The 17,420-nt window shown below is 42.4% G+C and overlaps 1 protein-coding gene across 7 annotated transcripts in view; it reads right to left on the bottom strand.

Annotated features, from left to right (window-relative positions):
- The window catches only part of ALPK2 (alpha kinase 2), a 281,066-nt gene that overhangs the window by 106,002 nt on the left and 157,644 nt on the right, over nucleotides 1-17,420 (bottom strand). For 6 of the 7 annotated variants that reach the window (XR_008848519.1, XM_056544329.1, XM_056544340.1 and 3 more), the window contains one exon: nucleotides 11,399-12,789. Coding sequence is in view for 6 of the 7 variants with exons in the window: in XM_056544329.1 (XP_056400304.1) it covers nucleotides 11,399-12,586 (1,188 nt within the window). In the remaining variant the exon portion in view is untranslated. Of the gene's footprint in view, nucleotides 1-11,398; nucleotides 12,790-14,136; nucleotides 14,389-17,420 lie in introns of those variants that run through there. The other variant, XM_056544356.1, reaches the window with a different exon arrangement.

Genomic DNA, 17,420 nt, shown 5'->3' with positions numbered 1-17,420 from the left:
CCCCAAAAAATGTATAAAAAATGGATTAAAAGTTCTATATAAGCAAATATGGTAGCAATAAAAAGTACAGATCACGGCGCAAAAATGAGCCCTCATACTGCCGCCTTTACGGAAAAATGAAAAATTTATAGGTATTCAAAATAGGGGGATTTTAAACGTACTAATTTTGTTAAAAAGTTTGCGATTCTTTTTTAAGCGCAACAGTAATAGAAAAGTATGTTATCATGGATATCATTTTAATCGTATTGACCCAAAGAATAAAGAAAACATGTCATTTTTACCATAAATTGTACGGTGTCAAAACAAAACCTTCCAGATTAGCAAAATTGTGGTTTTCTTTTTAATTTCACCACACAAATAGTATTTTTTGTTGAGCCATACATTTTATGGTAAAGAGAGTGAGGGCATTACAACGGACAGCTGGTCGCACAAAAAATAAGCCCTCATACTAGTCTGTGGATGAAATTATAAAAGAGTTATGATTTTTTGAAGGCGAGGAGGAAAAAACGAAAACGTAAAAATTTAATTGTCTGCATCCTTAAGGCCCAAATGGGCTGCATCCTTAATGGGTTAAGATAGAGATGCAGTGTTAATCAGGTGACCATGTCTGCCCAATGGGAACCCCTATATTCTCCAGTATATAGTGTAGTGGGGAGGAGTTGCTCAAGTTCAGCTTAGAGCTATGTGCTGAGAACAGTGTGGGAAGGAGGAGGAAGTCGTGTGTGGTGAATACTGAGGGAAGCCTGAGAATATCTCTGAATCAAGTCAGCCCCGCCATTCTGCAAGTGTTCCCCCGTACAGCGGCGAGTCAATTCCCGGCAGTGATAGTAATTGGACCTTGTCAGAACCCTAGTCAGAGTGGGAAATCTTACAGTCTCAAGTCTATAATCTATGTATTCCAAGTGGGTTAAAAGCACCATAAGTCCCAATTTGGTAGCCCTTGGGGGGTGTATGGTAGTGGTGGTATGGTATGGGTATATAAGGGTTTAATGTTAACCCTAGAAGAGTTTGTGACGACAGGCTGAGGGCTGGTATGCTGAATTAGTGTTCCGGCCTATCTCCGCCCTTCCCAGTAATGATAGGTGCATAAAATAACGGAAGGTCCACAAGGAGATTTGAACTTGAATAACGTTTACTGAAGTGCTTGCAATATTCACGGCACAGTCACAGTCTCATACAAACAGTCCTTTGGTTACTTAGCGACTGGCAGTAGTTGCGGACCTTGAGCTAGACAATAAGTCTCTTAATTTAGGAAGAGATTTGCAGATTCATCTGGATTTAGGGGAGGTATTAGGTCCGGAGATGCTGCAGAGTGTTTGGGAGGTGATACACTCAATAATTATAATTGTTCAGCCGTTGCCGCAAGGCTCGGGCCTAACTCACTGCGATTACTGCTGTACAGGTCTTACTTGCTTGACATCTCACGAGGTAAGAGAGAGAAAAATGGCCGCCGCTCCCTTATATGGGCAGGGGGCGTGGCGAATCTGATTGGTCCGAACGTTTGCCATTCACCTTACATGGTGTGATGGGATTGCTTACGTCACAGGCTCTATATACATTATAAAACCAAAACGAGGCTAGAGATACCAAAGTGAGGCCTGGAACGCATCCAGAGCAAGGCTTGGAACGCATCACATGACCTGAAGGCCCTGTGACACCATGGAAACAAGTAATTAACCACTTATCTACATTTATACTATACTATTTACATTAACCTATGCATAAATTACTGATTATACATTAGAATAGAGGCGACTAGGAGTAGACTAGATTACAGGGATCCCTGCATCCTAGGGACTCTGGCTATGGGGACCCACTAAGAAATAAGTACCATATGAAATGCGGTACTGGGACACCACACCAACAAGGCATCAGGGCTCCCAAGAGTTACACTGTATCCCTTCTACTCTGCTCCGTACTGTTTGTAATACCATCTGCACCTGCTCAATAAAAGGCAGTTATCCATAACCAGGTGTTGGTGTGTTTCTTTGCTTCCCATGTCTGTCCCAGGAGAACCTGTCTCCACCTTGGAACGTGTATAGGCTAACGGTACCCTGGCTTTGCAAAGTGATAAGAATTCCTTGCACCGCCGTGTCACCCCAGACTCACATCTGGGGCCCCTCTGGCTCCGTAAGCGGCATCCACGCTTTGTCCAATGAAACATAGATGAGAGGGACTTTCTGGTTTCCACCAACTGTCCCTGTGCAGACCCTGATGGTATGCCCGACTAAAGAAACCCCGTCAGTAAAGTACTCAATTTGAAGCTGTTATCCAGTGAAGCCCTCTGCAGTCTAGTAACCCCCAAGTGAAGCGAAAGGGCCAAACTAGGTCTCACAGAGGTTCCGCATATTCAAAGTTATCCAGAGTTCCGGAAGCCTCTAACCTATAGCAACACAAAAGGGGAAACTAGCACCTAAAGTCAAGTGTCTAAGTCAGTCAGCACAAGTCAAGATAGTCAAGTGTCACCAGCCAGTGTAAAGTCAAGCAAGGTCTGAAGTACTACAATTCCAAGAATCTCCAATAAACTGCGACTGTGACTTCTCACTAAGTTCCATTGCGCCAGTTTAACCTTGTCTCCTGTGCCTGGACTGTCACCTCTGTATAGTGAAACACTTTAAAAGTGAAGCGATTATTCAAAATTCCTGCATTTAAAGATTTATTTTCTGGCGCTTGGACACCCATGACGGCTTCAATTGGAGTTGTGGAAGTGAACTTTGTCTATAGGACTACTACACCCAACATCACCCCACTCCTGACATCCACCACAAACTGACCATTAGCCAGCCGAGTATCCTTAAAGGGGTTCTCTGCCAGAAAATATGTTATCCCCTATCCAAAGGAAATGGGATAAGATGTCTTATCGCGGGGGTCCTGCTGCTGGGGAACCCAGCAACCTCTGCACCCCAGTCAGCTGGTGCACGGAGCGAACTCCGCTCCGTGCTGTATGACAGGCGACTGGCTATGTACTAGCCGTCTTGCCCCTCCCATAGACATGAATGGAGGGGGCGTGGCGTGACACCAACACGGAAATCGCGGGGGTCCCCAGCAGCAGGACCCCCGTGATCAGACATCTTATCCCCTATCCACAAAGCCACAAAAGGGGAAGGGCCAAATGCTAATTATACTTGTGTGTATTAGTATGTGTCTGTATGTCTACCATTTATGTTAGTACCTGTCTGTGTCTTAGACCCCAGAAGGGGTTAGTCCTGTCAAGCGGTCAAGTCCTGGGGAAAAAAAAGGCTGGTCCTGCAGGACTCCTGCTAATGGGAACAGTGGGGGAACCTGTTGCCCAGTTGCCCCTAGCAACCAATCAGATTGCTTCTTTCATTTTTAACAAGGCCTCTGCAAAATAAAAGAAGCAATCTGATTGGTTGCTATGGGCAACTGGGCAACTTTTCCTTTGCACAGGATTTGATAATTCTCCCCCTTTGTTCCTGCTGTGGAAAAAGTGCAGGAACTCCATTACTATGCGTTCCTGCATGACTTAGTCCTTGCCCTATCCAAACTTGTGGCCCTTTGACCACTTGGTATACTTCTAGAAGGATCATTTGTTTAAGGGTATGTTTACATATTGATAACATGCAGTGGGAAATTTTCAGCTGCATGTTTCGCCCGGGCGGATTACCTGCAGACTTTCCGCTGCCTATATACTGTGGAAAATCTGCATTGGATTTTGCTACTATTGACTTCCATAGGTTAGAAGGTAAATCTGCAAATCTGACTCCATTGTGGATTTTCTGCTGACCCATTGAAGTCAATGGTAGCAAAATCTGATGCGGATTTCCCACAGCAGATCCACAAGTAATCCGCCCATGTGAATGTACCCTTAGTTAGGCTGTAAAAAAAAAAACTGGGCGTCAGTAGGGAAATATAAAACAACAACTTGCCATTTTCTCCCACAACAAGTGGCAGTTTTTCAAAATATATATATATTTTTAAATGATTTTCCTTACATAAACTTCTATAAGGGAAAAGAACAGAAATGATGAAGCAAGCACATGACTTGTAATGAGAAAAATACGACAAAAACCGCCGCCTCCGTGATGGCCAGAAAAAAGCCAAACAAAAGTTTTGTGCATTCGTAGAATTGTAGCCTTTTAAAGATATCAAGAAGTCCTGACTTGTCTTTAAGAAGATGATTCATGAGCTCAGTCCTCGGGACACATCTGACGCCTGCACCCGCTGGATATCACATGACACTTCACTGCGTAAATCAGACACGTTTATTAATGGTGTTTCCCTTCCCATCAAAACATCGTCTTGACATCGTCCACAGTTGTGAGAGGAAAAAAACTATCCGTGACCTTCCAAGAGGATAGTCGTTTCCTTACTTTAGATACAAGAGATGGTGGAAACATGTCAAGGAGACCTGTCAGGATTTTTGGTTTAGACATTTTGATATTGTGGCTCTCCCCCATAGATATTGATTGTGGGGGCTCAGGGGGTCTTTACAGGGGAAGCCATTTCTATATATGCCAAAAAGTGCATTTCAAAAACTGCACTGCACATGTATGTGTGGTGTCCCAGCACCAATGGCTGTCCTGTGGCTTCGGACTGCTTCAGCACAAGGTGTTGGGTCTGCCAAAGGACTTATTGTTCTGTCAATTATGTTGGCACTTTGTTGAGAAGTAATATATTTTTCTAAATAATTCTATTGTTGTTATCTGTATATATGTTATTCATGTGTTACTGTACCCTTAAGAGAGGAGCTGACCCTGCCTGCCAGTGGGAACCCCAAAATGCCATTATAGTGTAGTAAGGGGAGGGGTGGATCTCCATTTGTTCCTGAGCCACAGTGAGGTAAAGGTGTAAGGTGTGTTGTGTGTTGAGGGAAGGTCTAGCTGAAATCTACTTTATCCGGTCGTTCTGCAAGGATCACCAGTACGGTGGAAGTTCATGCCTTGTCGGAGAAGGCTATCATACCTTGACAGAACCTTACCTACCAGGATTCATCTACCCATCTTACAAGTCAGTATTTATCTGTTTGGTGAAAGCACCACAAGTCCCAGCAAGGCAACCAGGCTCCCAAGGGGTTAAGCTGCATCCTCTCATCCAAAACCAACTGTCCGTGTAATACCATCTGCACCCAGTTCAGTAAAGACAGTTATCCGTAACCTGATGTCAGTGTGCTCATTTACTCCCCGTGTCTGGCCCAGGAGAAGCTGTCTCCAAGCTCGGACCGTGTATAGGATAATGGTGCCATGGCGTCACAAAGTGATACATAGCTCCTACAAGACAAAAATGTCTTTAAGCAGTACTGAGAGGAAGTTGTGTGATGTTTTATTGGGTTTTTTCTTAGTAATGGGCATCTGTGGTTGGCATTGAGGACTCCATGGTTATAAGGCACTGTGTGTGAGTTCTGTGTTGAACATGTTAGGGTAGGTTCCCATCTGTACCACACACACACACGTATGTGCTATATCACAAACATAGGTACCAAAACAAGACCAATTTGGCTCAATCTTGCATACGTTTTAAACATAGTATTTTTCGCTAACACGTAAAACTTTGTAAGGGTACATATAAAAGTGTTTTGTGCATCCGTAAGGAGTATTTCAAAACCGCCTGCTGCTGTATCCCTGCCAGATATGTGCCATACCCCATTCAATCCACTGAGCCAAACGTAGTCTTCAAGTGACTTTGGTCAGGTAATTTACTGACTGTACCCAGCTTTTAACTTGGACTGAAAACTGCAGCAGACCCCCGTTTTCTGTCCGTGTCAAAAGCTGGGTACATTTGGAAATGGCTCCGACCGAATTCATGAGCCGACTCTGTTCGGCTCGGTGGATTTAATGGGGTATGGCACATATCTGGCAGGGATACAGCAGCAGGCGGTTTTGAAATTCTTTCATTGGATCAAGCTGCCGAATGAACAAAACGGGTAGCGCATGCACTTTATAAATGGTAAAATCAGCTTTAAAAAAAAAACGTATATGTTCAGGGTGCCTTTCACACTACCGTTGTCACATTACGTCGGAGCTGCCGGGGAGAATAGCAGGAGAAAAAATACTGCTTGCTCCGTCTTATTCTCCCACTATGCCCGCTGAAAAACAGTGGCGCCCAACAGAACCCATTGACTATAATGGGGTCCGTCGATCCCGCTGTTGCCCGTAGCGCCCCATCAAAATGACGGCCGTCAAATAAAAAAAAAAGTCATTTTTTTCTCTGCTCAAATCCTGTGGAACAACGGACACCTGACAGAAACCCAACAGACCCCACTGAAAGTCAATGAAGCCCTGACCTGTTCAGGGTCCCTTTTGCTCAAAAAAAATTAATACCGGAAGGCATCCCGAACAGGACGGAGCACAATGCTTATGTGATTTTTGCCTAGGTTGTATACAATTTTTTTGAGGTAGAGAGAAGTGGTGTGTGCAGAACTTTTCTATATCACAAAAAAACTCTATTCTAGGCAATAGGATCACGAGCATTGGCCATGCAGCTAATTTCTAGATTGGTGTTTTTAGGTCCACAGACACCTTACATATTCAACAGTATTCATACTTAGGTATACTTAGTTGAATACTATTACTTTGGGCCATAAAGGATCATTATTTCTTTGTGGGGGAAAGGAAAGGGTATTTTTTACTATACAGGGGTACAAAGGGGGTGACTTTTACTGTGGGATTTCGATGGGCTCACCTGTCCATAGCTGAGACAGAGTGGGGAAAGCAAAGAGAACTAGAGAACCTAGCCTCTTCCATGCTGACAGGGTATCCACTGTCCACTTCAAGTCACAAGAGAGCTTTCAGGACAAAGACACAGTCGAAGGGCTTGATAGCACACAAAGAAAACTGGGGGCCACTTGCTTCGAGGTCCTGGTCTGGTTAGCATTACAGATTCTGGGGATAACCATCTGGATGCGCCAGCTGAATCGCATCCCTATTAATTCAACAGCATTCATATGGGATCCTGTGCAAAGTCTAAAAAGTACCTCAGCTGTTTACATCTGAAGTTTTACAAGTAAAATTGCATTGTACCTTCTCCTCATCTTCCTTTGCCTGGTTAACTGCCTGCGCCGTAACACCAAGGACATCCCGACCACCATCACCAGCACACAGTATACAGGGACGCTCCCCGAGGGATTTTACCACTATACCAACACGTGCAGCCCTCCATTGACAAAACTGCTAACACCTAGGGCTGGGGTTACACTGGGGACTGTCACACCACCTGCAGCAATGCTGACATAGTAGAAGCATTAATAGTCCCAGCAACACCCCCATGAGTCGCCACACAACCTAAATGTACCATTAAATAAAACAAATCAGCTCTGTCCTGTCTTATATAACTAGACAATAGTAACACCATGGAGGTTTCCTTTGTCTCCCTATATAAGGAGGCACAGACAAATTAGGCAAACAATAAAAAAAAATGTAAAAAAAATGTGTTGCATATCCAGCTACATTTTACAAAGAGGAATCAGTGGTGGTCGGCACTTCTGCATATGGATGAGTTGCAGTGCAACAGTGCACGTGGATCAAAACATAGTAAAAAAGAAGGTCCCAGCACTCACCAATCTTCAAGCAAATAGTGTTTTCTATAGCATATCCTTAAAGGGGTTATCCAGGAAAAAACTTTTTTTATATATCAACTGAATCCAGAAAATTAAATCAGATTTGTAAATTACTTCTATTAAAAAAATCTTAATCATTTCAGTACTTATCAGCTGCTAAAGTTGAGTTGTTCTTTTCTGTCGAAGTGCTCTCTGATGACACCTGTCTCGGCACCTGTTCAGAGTAGAAGCAAATGCCGATAGCAAACCTCTTCTACTCTGTGCAGTTCCCGAGACAAGCAGAGATGTCAGCAGAGAGCACTTTTGCCAGACAGAAAAGAACAACTCAACTTCAGAAGCTGATAACTATTGGAAGGATTATGATTTTTTAATAGAAGTAATTTATAAATCGGTTTAACTTTCTGGAGCCAGTTGATGGAATACCCCTTTAAAAATACCCCTTTAAAGAACAGGATGCGTTTCGGCATCAAGCCTTCCTCTGCTGTCTATCTGATCGCTCGCAGAGGAAGGCTTGATGCCGAAACACGTCCTATTCTTTAAGGATATGAAATGAAAACCCCTATTTGCTTATAGATTCGTGAGTGCTGGGACCTTATTTTTTACTACATTTTACAAAGAGAGCTTAAAGGGGTACTCCGGTGGAAAAGTTTTATTTTTTTAATTAACTGGTGCCAGAAAGTTAAACAGATTTGTAAATTACTTCTATTAAAAAATCTTAATCCTTTCAGTACTTTTTAGCAGCTGTTTGCTACAGAGGAAAATCTTTATTTTTTTTGTGTTGTGCTCTCTGCTGACACCTCATGCCCGTATCAGGAACTGTCCAGAGCAGGAGAAAATCCCATTGCAAACCTATGCTGCTCTGGACAGTTCCTGACACGGACAGAGGTGTCAGCAGAGACCACTGTGGACAACACAAAAAAGAAATTCAAAAAGTAAAGAATTTCCTCTGTAGCATACAGCTGCTAAAAAGTACTAAAAGGATTAAGAGTTTTTAATTGAAGTAATATATAAATCTGTTTAACTTTCTGGCACCAGTTCATTTAAAAAAAAAACTACTAGTCTGACTACTAGGATCTCCACCAATCACAAGAGCTGGGTCCCATACCCCCAAAGTCTCGGAATGAAAAGTTTGTTACTTTCGATTGATTGTCTATGGGAGCTTCCGAAGATAGACAATAAATGGAGCAGCAGTGCGCACAGATGACCACCGCTAAAATCTGAACGAGCATTATTTAAAGAAGGTTGTGTAATTATATTTAGAATATAGGAAGTCATATAATCTGGACATTATGGGGGGTCATCAACATTTAGGTTGGATATATGAGCTGTGTGTGCATTGTACATGGACTATGTATGAACTGTATGTGGACTGTATGTACTATATGTAGACTGGGTAATGCCTATACATGGACTGTGTGTGCATTGTATGTGGTGTGTGTACGCACTGTATGTATGTGCGTGCATTGTATGTTAACTGTGCAAACTCTGTGACTGCATGCGGATTGCTTGTGAACTGTGTATTTATTGCATGTTGACTGTATTTATACTACATGTGCACTATACTCTATATGGACTGAGTAGGCATTATATGTGGATTGCGTATACCATTGTATGTGGACTGTGTACACACTGTATAGGGCTTGTTTATTTATGTTGACACTATGCATACTGTATGTGGATTGCATATTTATTTATTTGGACTATGTGCACACTGTATGTGACCTTTATATTTGTGGTGTCCCGGTACCGTAATGTATACCGTACCTTGTATGGTGGTCCCCAAAGTCAGAGTTACTTCGTTCCAGTAGCATCCTTCTGGTGGGATAGCCCCTAGTCGCCTCTTTCATATGCAATTCTATGATGTTTATATGTATAAATAATTGTATATTTAATTAGTTATATAGTGTCGCAGGACCTTAGGTCACATCACTCATGTTAATTCTAGTAAGGTGTGTTAAAGGACCTTTGGAGGTCTCATGTGTGGTCACATGGTTAAACCATAATCCTTTGTAAAGTGAATGACAGATGGTATGGACCATTGAGCTTAAGGCCAGCCCCTGCCCATATAAGGGAGCTGCCAGCCAATCCTCGCTCTCACAATCAGAGAGAGAGGAGTTCTGTGTTACTTACAAAGACAAGCTTAGGCCTGAAGCCTGCCAGCCTCTGCCTGAATCTAATCGTGAGTTACAATATCAATCCCCGCTAAATCTAGTGTGACTGCTGGACCTAAACCCAATCCCCTAAATCCGGAGGAACAGCACTTATTCCTTTTCTAAGCTCAGAACTCACGAGGTCCCAACCAACTGTCAAACTTCAAATAGACTTTGTTACATGGACTGTTCTTGTTTAATCCTGCATAAAAGCTGCAGTAAAGGTTCCAACAGTTTTATGAGAACCTCCGGTTGTGGACAATCATTTATTATACCTCCCTATCGTTCTTGGGACGGGCAGCGACAGGACAAGCATATACAGAGGAGCCCTCAATCTGGCGTCACGAGTGATAAGGGTTAAACAAGCACCCTTTAGTTACCACATAGCTACACCCCATATACCCTACAACCCAAGGCTACCACATATTTTTTTGTGTAGACTCTTTGCGCACTTTATGTGGACTTTATATTTATTTATGGAGACTCTGTGCACACTGTATGTGAACTTTATATTTATTTATGGAGACTCTGTTCGCACTGTATGTGGATTGTACTGTATATTTATTTATGTAGACTCTGTGCGCACTGTATGTGAACTTTATATTTATTTATGTAGACTCTGTGCGCATTGTATGTGGACTTTATATTTATTTATATAGACTACGTGCACACTGTATGTAAACTTTATATTTATTTATATATACTACGTGCCCACTGTATGTAAACTTTATATTTATTTATATATACTACGTGCACACTGTATGTAAACTTTATATTTATTTATATATACTACGTGCACACTGTATGTAAACTTTATATTTATTCATGTAGACTACGTGCACACTCTATGTGGACTTTATATTTATTTATATAGACTACGTGCACACTGTATGTAAACTTTATATTTATTTATGTAGAATTCGTGCACACTGTATGTGGACTTTATATTTATTTATGTAGAATACGTGCACACTGTATGTGGATTGTACTGTATATTTATTTATGTGGACTACGTGCACACTGTATGTGGACTTTATATTTATTTACCTAGACTACGTGCACACTGTATGTGGACTTTATATTTATGTGGACTACGTGCACACTGTATGTGGACTTTATATTTATTTACCTAGACTACGTGCACACTGTATGTGGACTTTATATTTATTTACCAAGACTACGTGCACACTGTATGTGAATTATATATTTATACATGTAGAGTAAATGCAAACTGTATGTGGACTGTGTATTAATTCTATGTGGACTGTGTGTGCATTTTATGTGGATTACGTGCTGGCAGCATGTAAGGAACAGCCAAACTTGTTGTCAGAAACTCATGTCATACCAAGATGGTTAAATATATATGCCCCATAAAATGAGTCCAGGCATAGATCACATTTGTTGATCCAGCAGCTGTAGGGCCCCCAGTCTATCCCGCTATTATCTGCTGTTTTCTATAATTAGGAATACTCAATGTTTACCCCCAGCCCTTTATCAAATCCCTGAACAGCAGTAGCTGCCACTCACTTTACTGTCTAAATGGTATCATGGGAATCCCGAGAGTGTAGAAGAGCAGACACATTAACATAAATAAATACAGATGTAGATGTTCTGACTTCATCACAACTGACTACTCGGTATTTTTCTCACAAAACAGCCCATACAACTGAGGGACAGATTTAGCTTTACTATTTAAAATTATTCAACCCGCATCTTCTCGTTCCCAGAGTATTACCTGAGAATGGTTCTCTCCACCTTCTGTAACCATGTCTTCTATAACCAGGAGAGAACTTTCTGCTGGGTCACTTGATGGCTTTTCCTCGGTTAGGTCTTGTTCTTGAAGATTGTCATCTACAGAACATACCTTAGGTATGTCATTCTTAGATTGTTGCTCAATTTCCCAGTCTTCTATAGGTTCTGAAGTCCCTAGACCTTCTGTATAAATCTGGTCCAATTCCCTGTTTTCTTTGGAGAAGTCATCTATTTCAGGATCCTCTGCTGACTCCTCTTCGGTCATGGTGTTGAGACCTTTGACTGAATCGTCTAATACATTAAGATATAGTTCCATGTAAGGGTTGCTAGTTCTCTTTTTAATACATGCTGAAACATCCCCTCTGAGACTATTCTCCATGTTTTCCTCATCATTTCCAGCTCTTTCGTCCTGGATATCGGATAGTGGAAGTTTACATCTTTCTTTCCTTTTCAAACTAGAAGTATTGTCCTCTCGATGTCCGCCTGTAATCACCATCTCTGGTTGGAAAGCTTTTAGATTGTCTCTGGGGAAGTCTCCTTTTACATCTAGTCTTGGTGGCTCTGAGTGACTGACACAGAAGCCAGTGAAGGCATCCATAGATAAATTGTTATTTGATCCTTCATTCGCATAAGTCACACCACTCGGCAGTCTATCACACTCATTTAGGCAATCCTGGCTTACTTTTGTCTCAACATCCTGGTCACTTTCCAGTAAAAAGACAGGCTCACTGCCTAGAAGAACATGCTGCCAAATTCCATTCTCATAATCCGTCATGACATCAGAGCATTCCAAATAGTTGAGACAATCATCAAAAGAGTCTTCCCCTATAGTCCGATGGTCATCCAACTTTGGCTCGGGGGCTCTGCAACAATATTTAGAACCATGCCATATGCAGTAGAGATGATCAATGGTACTTGTGTGGCACCTAACCCTATCCGAAGGCTTGACATGTACTTCCGAGTTACCATTTTGTTCCACATTTGTTTGTTGGTTAATGATTAAAACTTTACAATTTTTTAACTCAGATTTGGAATGTTCTGAAACTAAATCCTCTTCCTCCAGAATCAATAAACTTTCTTCAGCACCCATAGTGTTCTCATAGAGGTCGTTCCCTACAAGATAAGATTTTGTGTCATCTGAGGTCCAGTCACTTGATATCTGTACAATCATCTTGTACAATTGCTAGTCCGCCTACTGTCATGAAGGGATCTTTTATGATATTTTTTTGTCTTATTAACACATGGTCTTTTTACAAAAAGATACTTCTTCATGTGTTTTGGAATTAAGTTTTGGAATCCAGTTTAGTACCTTAAACTAGTCAAATTTGAATGGCAAACATTTCACGTTCTGGTCTTCATACTTTGCGTGTTTACCTAGAATAAAACCAAAGTAGAGTAAGGCAGAGGAATTGAGTGTGTTCTAGATGTTAGGCCCAGGGGTAGGTAATGGCAAATGTAAGCTCTAGGGGCAGGTATCTACATTTTTTTCCCAGGCATGGGGCGAAAAATAATGACTTGGGTCTAAAGGTCTCCATACACATTAGAGAAGGTTAAGACAACCAACTATCTAATGCCCCCCCCCCAATAGATGATGTTGAGGAAGGGAAGGTTCAGGTATGGTGGATTTCAACATCCAATCCTTCTGTTCTCCTAGAGATAAGCCAAAACTAGAAGTCTCAGAAAACACATACATGTTCAGTGGAATCAGGAATAGATCATATAGCCAACAGCTATTAAAGGTGTACAGGCACCTTTACCAAAGGATTGGTATTACTGGGTGGGATTAATGTAACTTAATGACGGTGTTGTGTTTCTATTTCAATACCATTTGGTTCTGTGGTTATGAAGGAAGTCGTCCTCTTAAAGCAGTCCTTTTTTTTTTCTTTAGCTGAAGATGATTGCCTTGTACCCACAATGATCAAATGTAACCTATGGGGGGACCTTGCAGCTTTACTGGGTGCCCATTGACATTAATGGGTTGTCCTTGTTAGAAGTGGACATGAAGAGTGTCAGAGACACTTCTGATCGAGGAATATTTTGTAGAGCGGTAGACAGTTACTGCTGTTCAGGCACAGCCTATGGAGTGTGCGACCTGTACACCAGTGAAAGGGGTGCATAGCTGGCCTCTCCCCTGCAGGCCCGGCATCACTCAACGCATTTAACCGTAAGCATGTCCTCATAATGTGTTTACAAATAAATGTGGTGGCTTGACAGAGCAAAGAGACATTGGCTTTTTTGCTCTGTCTATCACCCTTGTGGTGATTTCCTACAGGGGATACTACATGCAGGGGGGAATCTACCTAAGGAGGGTGCTACCTGCAGGGGGAGTTTACCGAAAGAAATGGCCCACATTCTGGGGGAATACTACCCACAGGGAGACCTACCTATTGGGAATATACTACCTACATAAGCATACTACCCACAAGGGGCCCTACCTACTAGAAGGATACTACCTACAGCGAGAACCTACCTACAGGGGGGACTCACCAACTTGTGGGGACCTATTTAATGGGGGAAAATACCTAATTGGGAAATCTGTCTATCATACCTGCTTCTAACCAAGGGTCTGCATCATGGTAGTGATAGCGGTAATGGTGGGATGGCATTATTAAGGTATTATGTAGTGGTATCATTGGTAATATCTTTCTGTGTTTGGGGTGTTTTGTTCAGTAGTAATATTGAGGTAATATTTCATTACTGCATAGTGGTTGTAAGACTCACGGCAGTAGGCTGTAGCACTCAAGGTAGTAGTGGATCTGCTGGACCTGTGTGTTAGATGATGTGGGCCTTGCCAGGGAGCAGAGTCTCGACTCGACCACATAGGTGAGGAGATTCGAAACACAGGAGGGATACGGCAACTCGTAGTCTGGAAAGCAGAAGGTCAGGGCAGGCGGCACAGGTGCAAAGTCAGAAACATAGCAGGAGGTCAATAGGCAGGCGGCCCAGGAGCAAGGTCGGATGACGGAACAATGGGGTCTGGAAGGCAAGACTACAAATGCTTTCACTAAGCCACTAAGGCAAACAAAGAACCTGCCAGGGTTAGTGGGAGGTGCTGATACTTATAGGATAGGTTCAGGTGTGGATCATAATAACGGGCGCACTGGCCCTTTAATCCCTTGGGGACTGAGCTAATTTTGACCCTAAGGACCGGAGCATTTTTTGCACATCTGACCACTGTCACTTTAAGCATTAATAACTCTGGGATGCTTGTACTTATGAATTTGATTCAGAGATTGTTTTTTCAAGACATATTCTACTTTATGTTAGTGGTAAATTTCCGTAGATACTTGCATCATTTCTTGGTGAAAAATTCAAAAATTTCATGAAAAATTTAAAATGTTTGCATTTTTATAAATTTGAAGCTCTCTGCTTGTAAGGAAAATAGACACACCAAATAAATTATATATTGATTCACATATACAATATGTCTACTTTATGTTGGCATCATAAAGTTGACATGTTTTTTCTTTTTGAAGACATTAGAGGCCTTCAAAGTTCAGCAGCAATTTTCCAATTTTTCACGTAAATTTCAAAATCTGAATTTTTCAGGGACCAGTTCAGTTTTGAAGTGAATTTGAGTGTCTTTTTGTTAGAAATACCCCATAATGGACCCCATTATGAAAAATGCACCCCTCAACATATTCAAAATGATATTCAGAAAGTTTGTTTAACCCTTTAGGTGTTTCACAGGAATAGCAGCAAAGTGGAGGCAAAAATCCAAAATCTAAATTTTTTTTACACTAACCTGTTCTTGTAGACCCATATTTTTTTTTAAAGGAGTAAAAGGAGAAAAATCCCCCCAAAAATTGTAACCCAATTTCTCTCGAGTAAGGAAATACCTCATATGTGGATGTAAAGTGCTTTGTGGGTGCACTAGAGGGCTCAGAAGAGAAGGAGCGACAATGGGATTTTGGAGAGCGAATTTTGCTGAAATGGTTTTTGGGGGGCATGTCAAATTTAGGAAGCCTCTATGGTGCCAGAACAGCGAAAAACACCCCACCTGGTATACTATTTGGGAAACTACACCCCTCAAGGAACATAACAAATGGTACAGTGAGCCTTAACACCCCACAGGTGTTTGACAAATTTTCAATAAAGTTGGACGTGAAAATGAAACATTTTATTTTTTTCACTAAAATGCTTATGTTACCCCAAATTTTTCATTTTCACAAGGGCTAATCGGTGAAAATGTCCCCCAAAATTTGAAACACCATTTCTCTCAATTAAGGAAATATATCATATGTGGATGTTAAGTGATCTGCAGGTGCACTCAGAAGGGAAGGAGCGACATTGGGCTTTTGGAAAGTGAATTTTGCGGAAATGGTTTTTGGGGGGCATGTCTCATTTAGGAAGCCCCCATGGTGCCAGAACAGTGAAAAATGCCCCAAATGGCATACTATTTGGGAAACTAAACCCCTCAAGGAACGTAACAAGGGGTGCAGTGAGCATTTACACCCCACTGGCGTTTGACAGAGTCACCTGTGTGGTGTTAATGCTCACTATACCCCTTATTACGTTCCGTGAGGGGTGTAGTTTTCAAAATGGGGTCACATGTGGGTATTGAATTTTTTTGCGTTTATGTCAGAACTGCTGTAACCAGCAGCCACCCCTGTGCAAATCACCAGTTTAGGCCTCAAATGTACATAGTGCGCTCTCACTCCTGAGGCTTGTTGTGCGCCCGCAGAGCATTTTACGTCCACATATGGGGTATTTCCGTACTTGGGGGATAATGTGTTACAATAATTTTTTTTTCCTTTTAATTTCTTATGAAAATGAAAAGTAAGGGGCAACACCAGCATGTTAGTGTAAAAAATTAAAACATTTCACACTAACATGTTGGTGTAGACCCCAACTTTTCCTTTTCATAAGGGGTAAAAGGAGAAAAAGCCACCAAAAATTTGTAGCGTGATTTCTCCCGAGTACGGAGATACCCCATATTTGGCCCTAAACTGTTGTCTTGAAATATGACAGGGCTCTGAAGTGAGAGAGCACCATTTGAGGCCTAAATTAGGGATTTTCATAGGGGTGTCCCCGGATGCAAGCGTTCCACTTGCCTCCTCCACCAAAAATACTGTACGCCAGTTTTCCCCAAACAAGGTGCCTCCAGCTGTTGCAAAACTCCCAACATGCCTGGACAGTCAGTGGCCGTTCGGCAATACTGGGAGTTGTTATTTTGCAACAGCTGGAGGCTCCGTTTTGGAAGAACTGACGTACAAGACGTTTTTAATTTTAACTGGGTTGGGGGGGGGGGGCAACAGTGTAAGGATGTAGTGTATATGTAGTGCTTTAATCTTTATTTAGGGTAAGTGTAGTGTAGTTTAGTGTTTTTAGGGTACATTCACACGGGCGGAGGTTTACAGTGAGTTTCCCGCTGAAGCAAAACTACAACTTCCAGCATGCACTGACTGACGTGCATGCTGGGAGTTGTAGTTATGCAACAGCTGCCGCAATGTTTCCGCACCACTGTCTGTTTCCTAACTCGGTGTTTCCCAACCCATCTGAAGGGCAAGATGTTGCTGAACTACAACTCCCAGCATGCCTGGGCAGTCTCGGCAGGCTTTGAATAGACATCTTGAGCGCTATAGTTTGGACACATCTGTCTAGTGGTCTCCAAACTGTGCCCTTCCAGATGTTGCAAAACTACAACTCCCAGCATGCCTGGACTGCCTGGGCATGCTGAAAGTTGTAGTTTTGCAACATCTGGAAGGACACAGTTTGGAGACCACTGCACAGTGGTCTCCAAACTGTGGCCCTCCAGATGCTGCAAAACTGTCTGGACATGCTGGGAGTTGTAGTTTGAGACTCCTAGATACAGCAGTGAAGATCACCGCAACATGCCTGCCGCCCGCCTCCTGTCAGCTCCTGCCACCTCCCGGTGTCCCTGCGCTGCTGAGGTAACATGCTGCCGGTCCCTGAGGTAACTGCCGCCGGTCCCCATCGCACCATCGCCGCCATCTTTCCCCGCTCTGCCCCGACATTCAGGGGCGGGCAGAGCGGGGGAAATG

This window comes from Hyla sarda, chromosome 1, assembly GCF_029499605.1.
Source record: "Hyla sarda isolate aHylSar1 chromosome 1, aHylSar1.hap1, whole genome shotgun sequence".
Classification (NCBI taxonomy): Eukaryota; Metazoa; Chordata; class Amphibia; order Anura; family Hylidae; genus Hyla; species Hyla sarda.
Note: the sequence above shows the minus strand (reverse complement) of the source record. Positions and strands in the feature narration are given on the sequence as shown.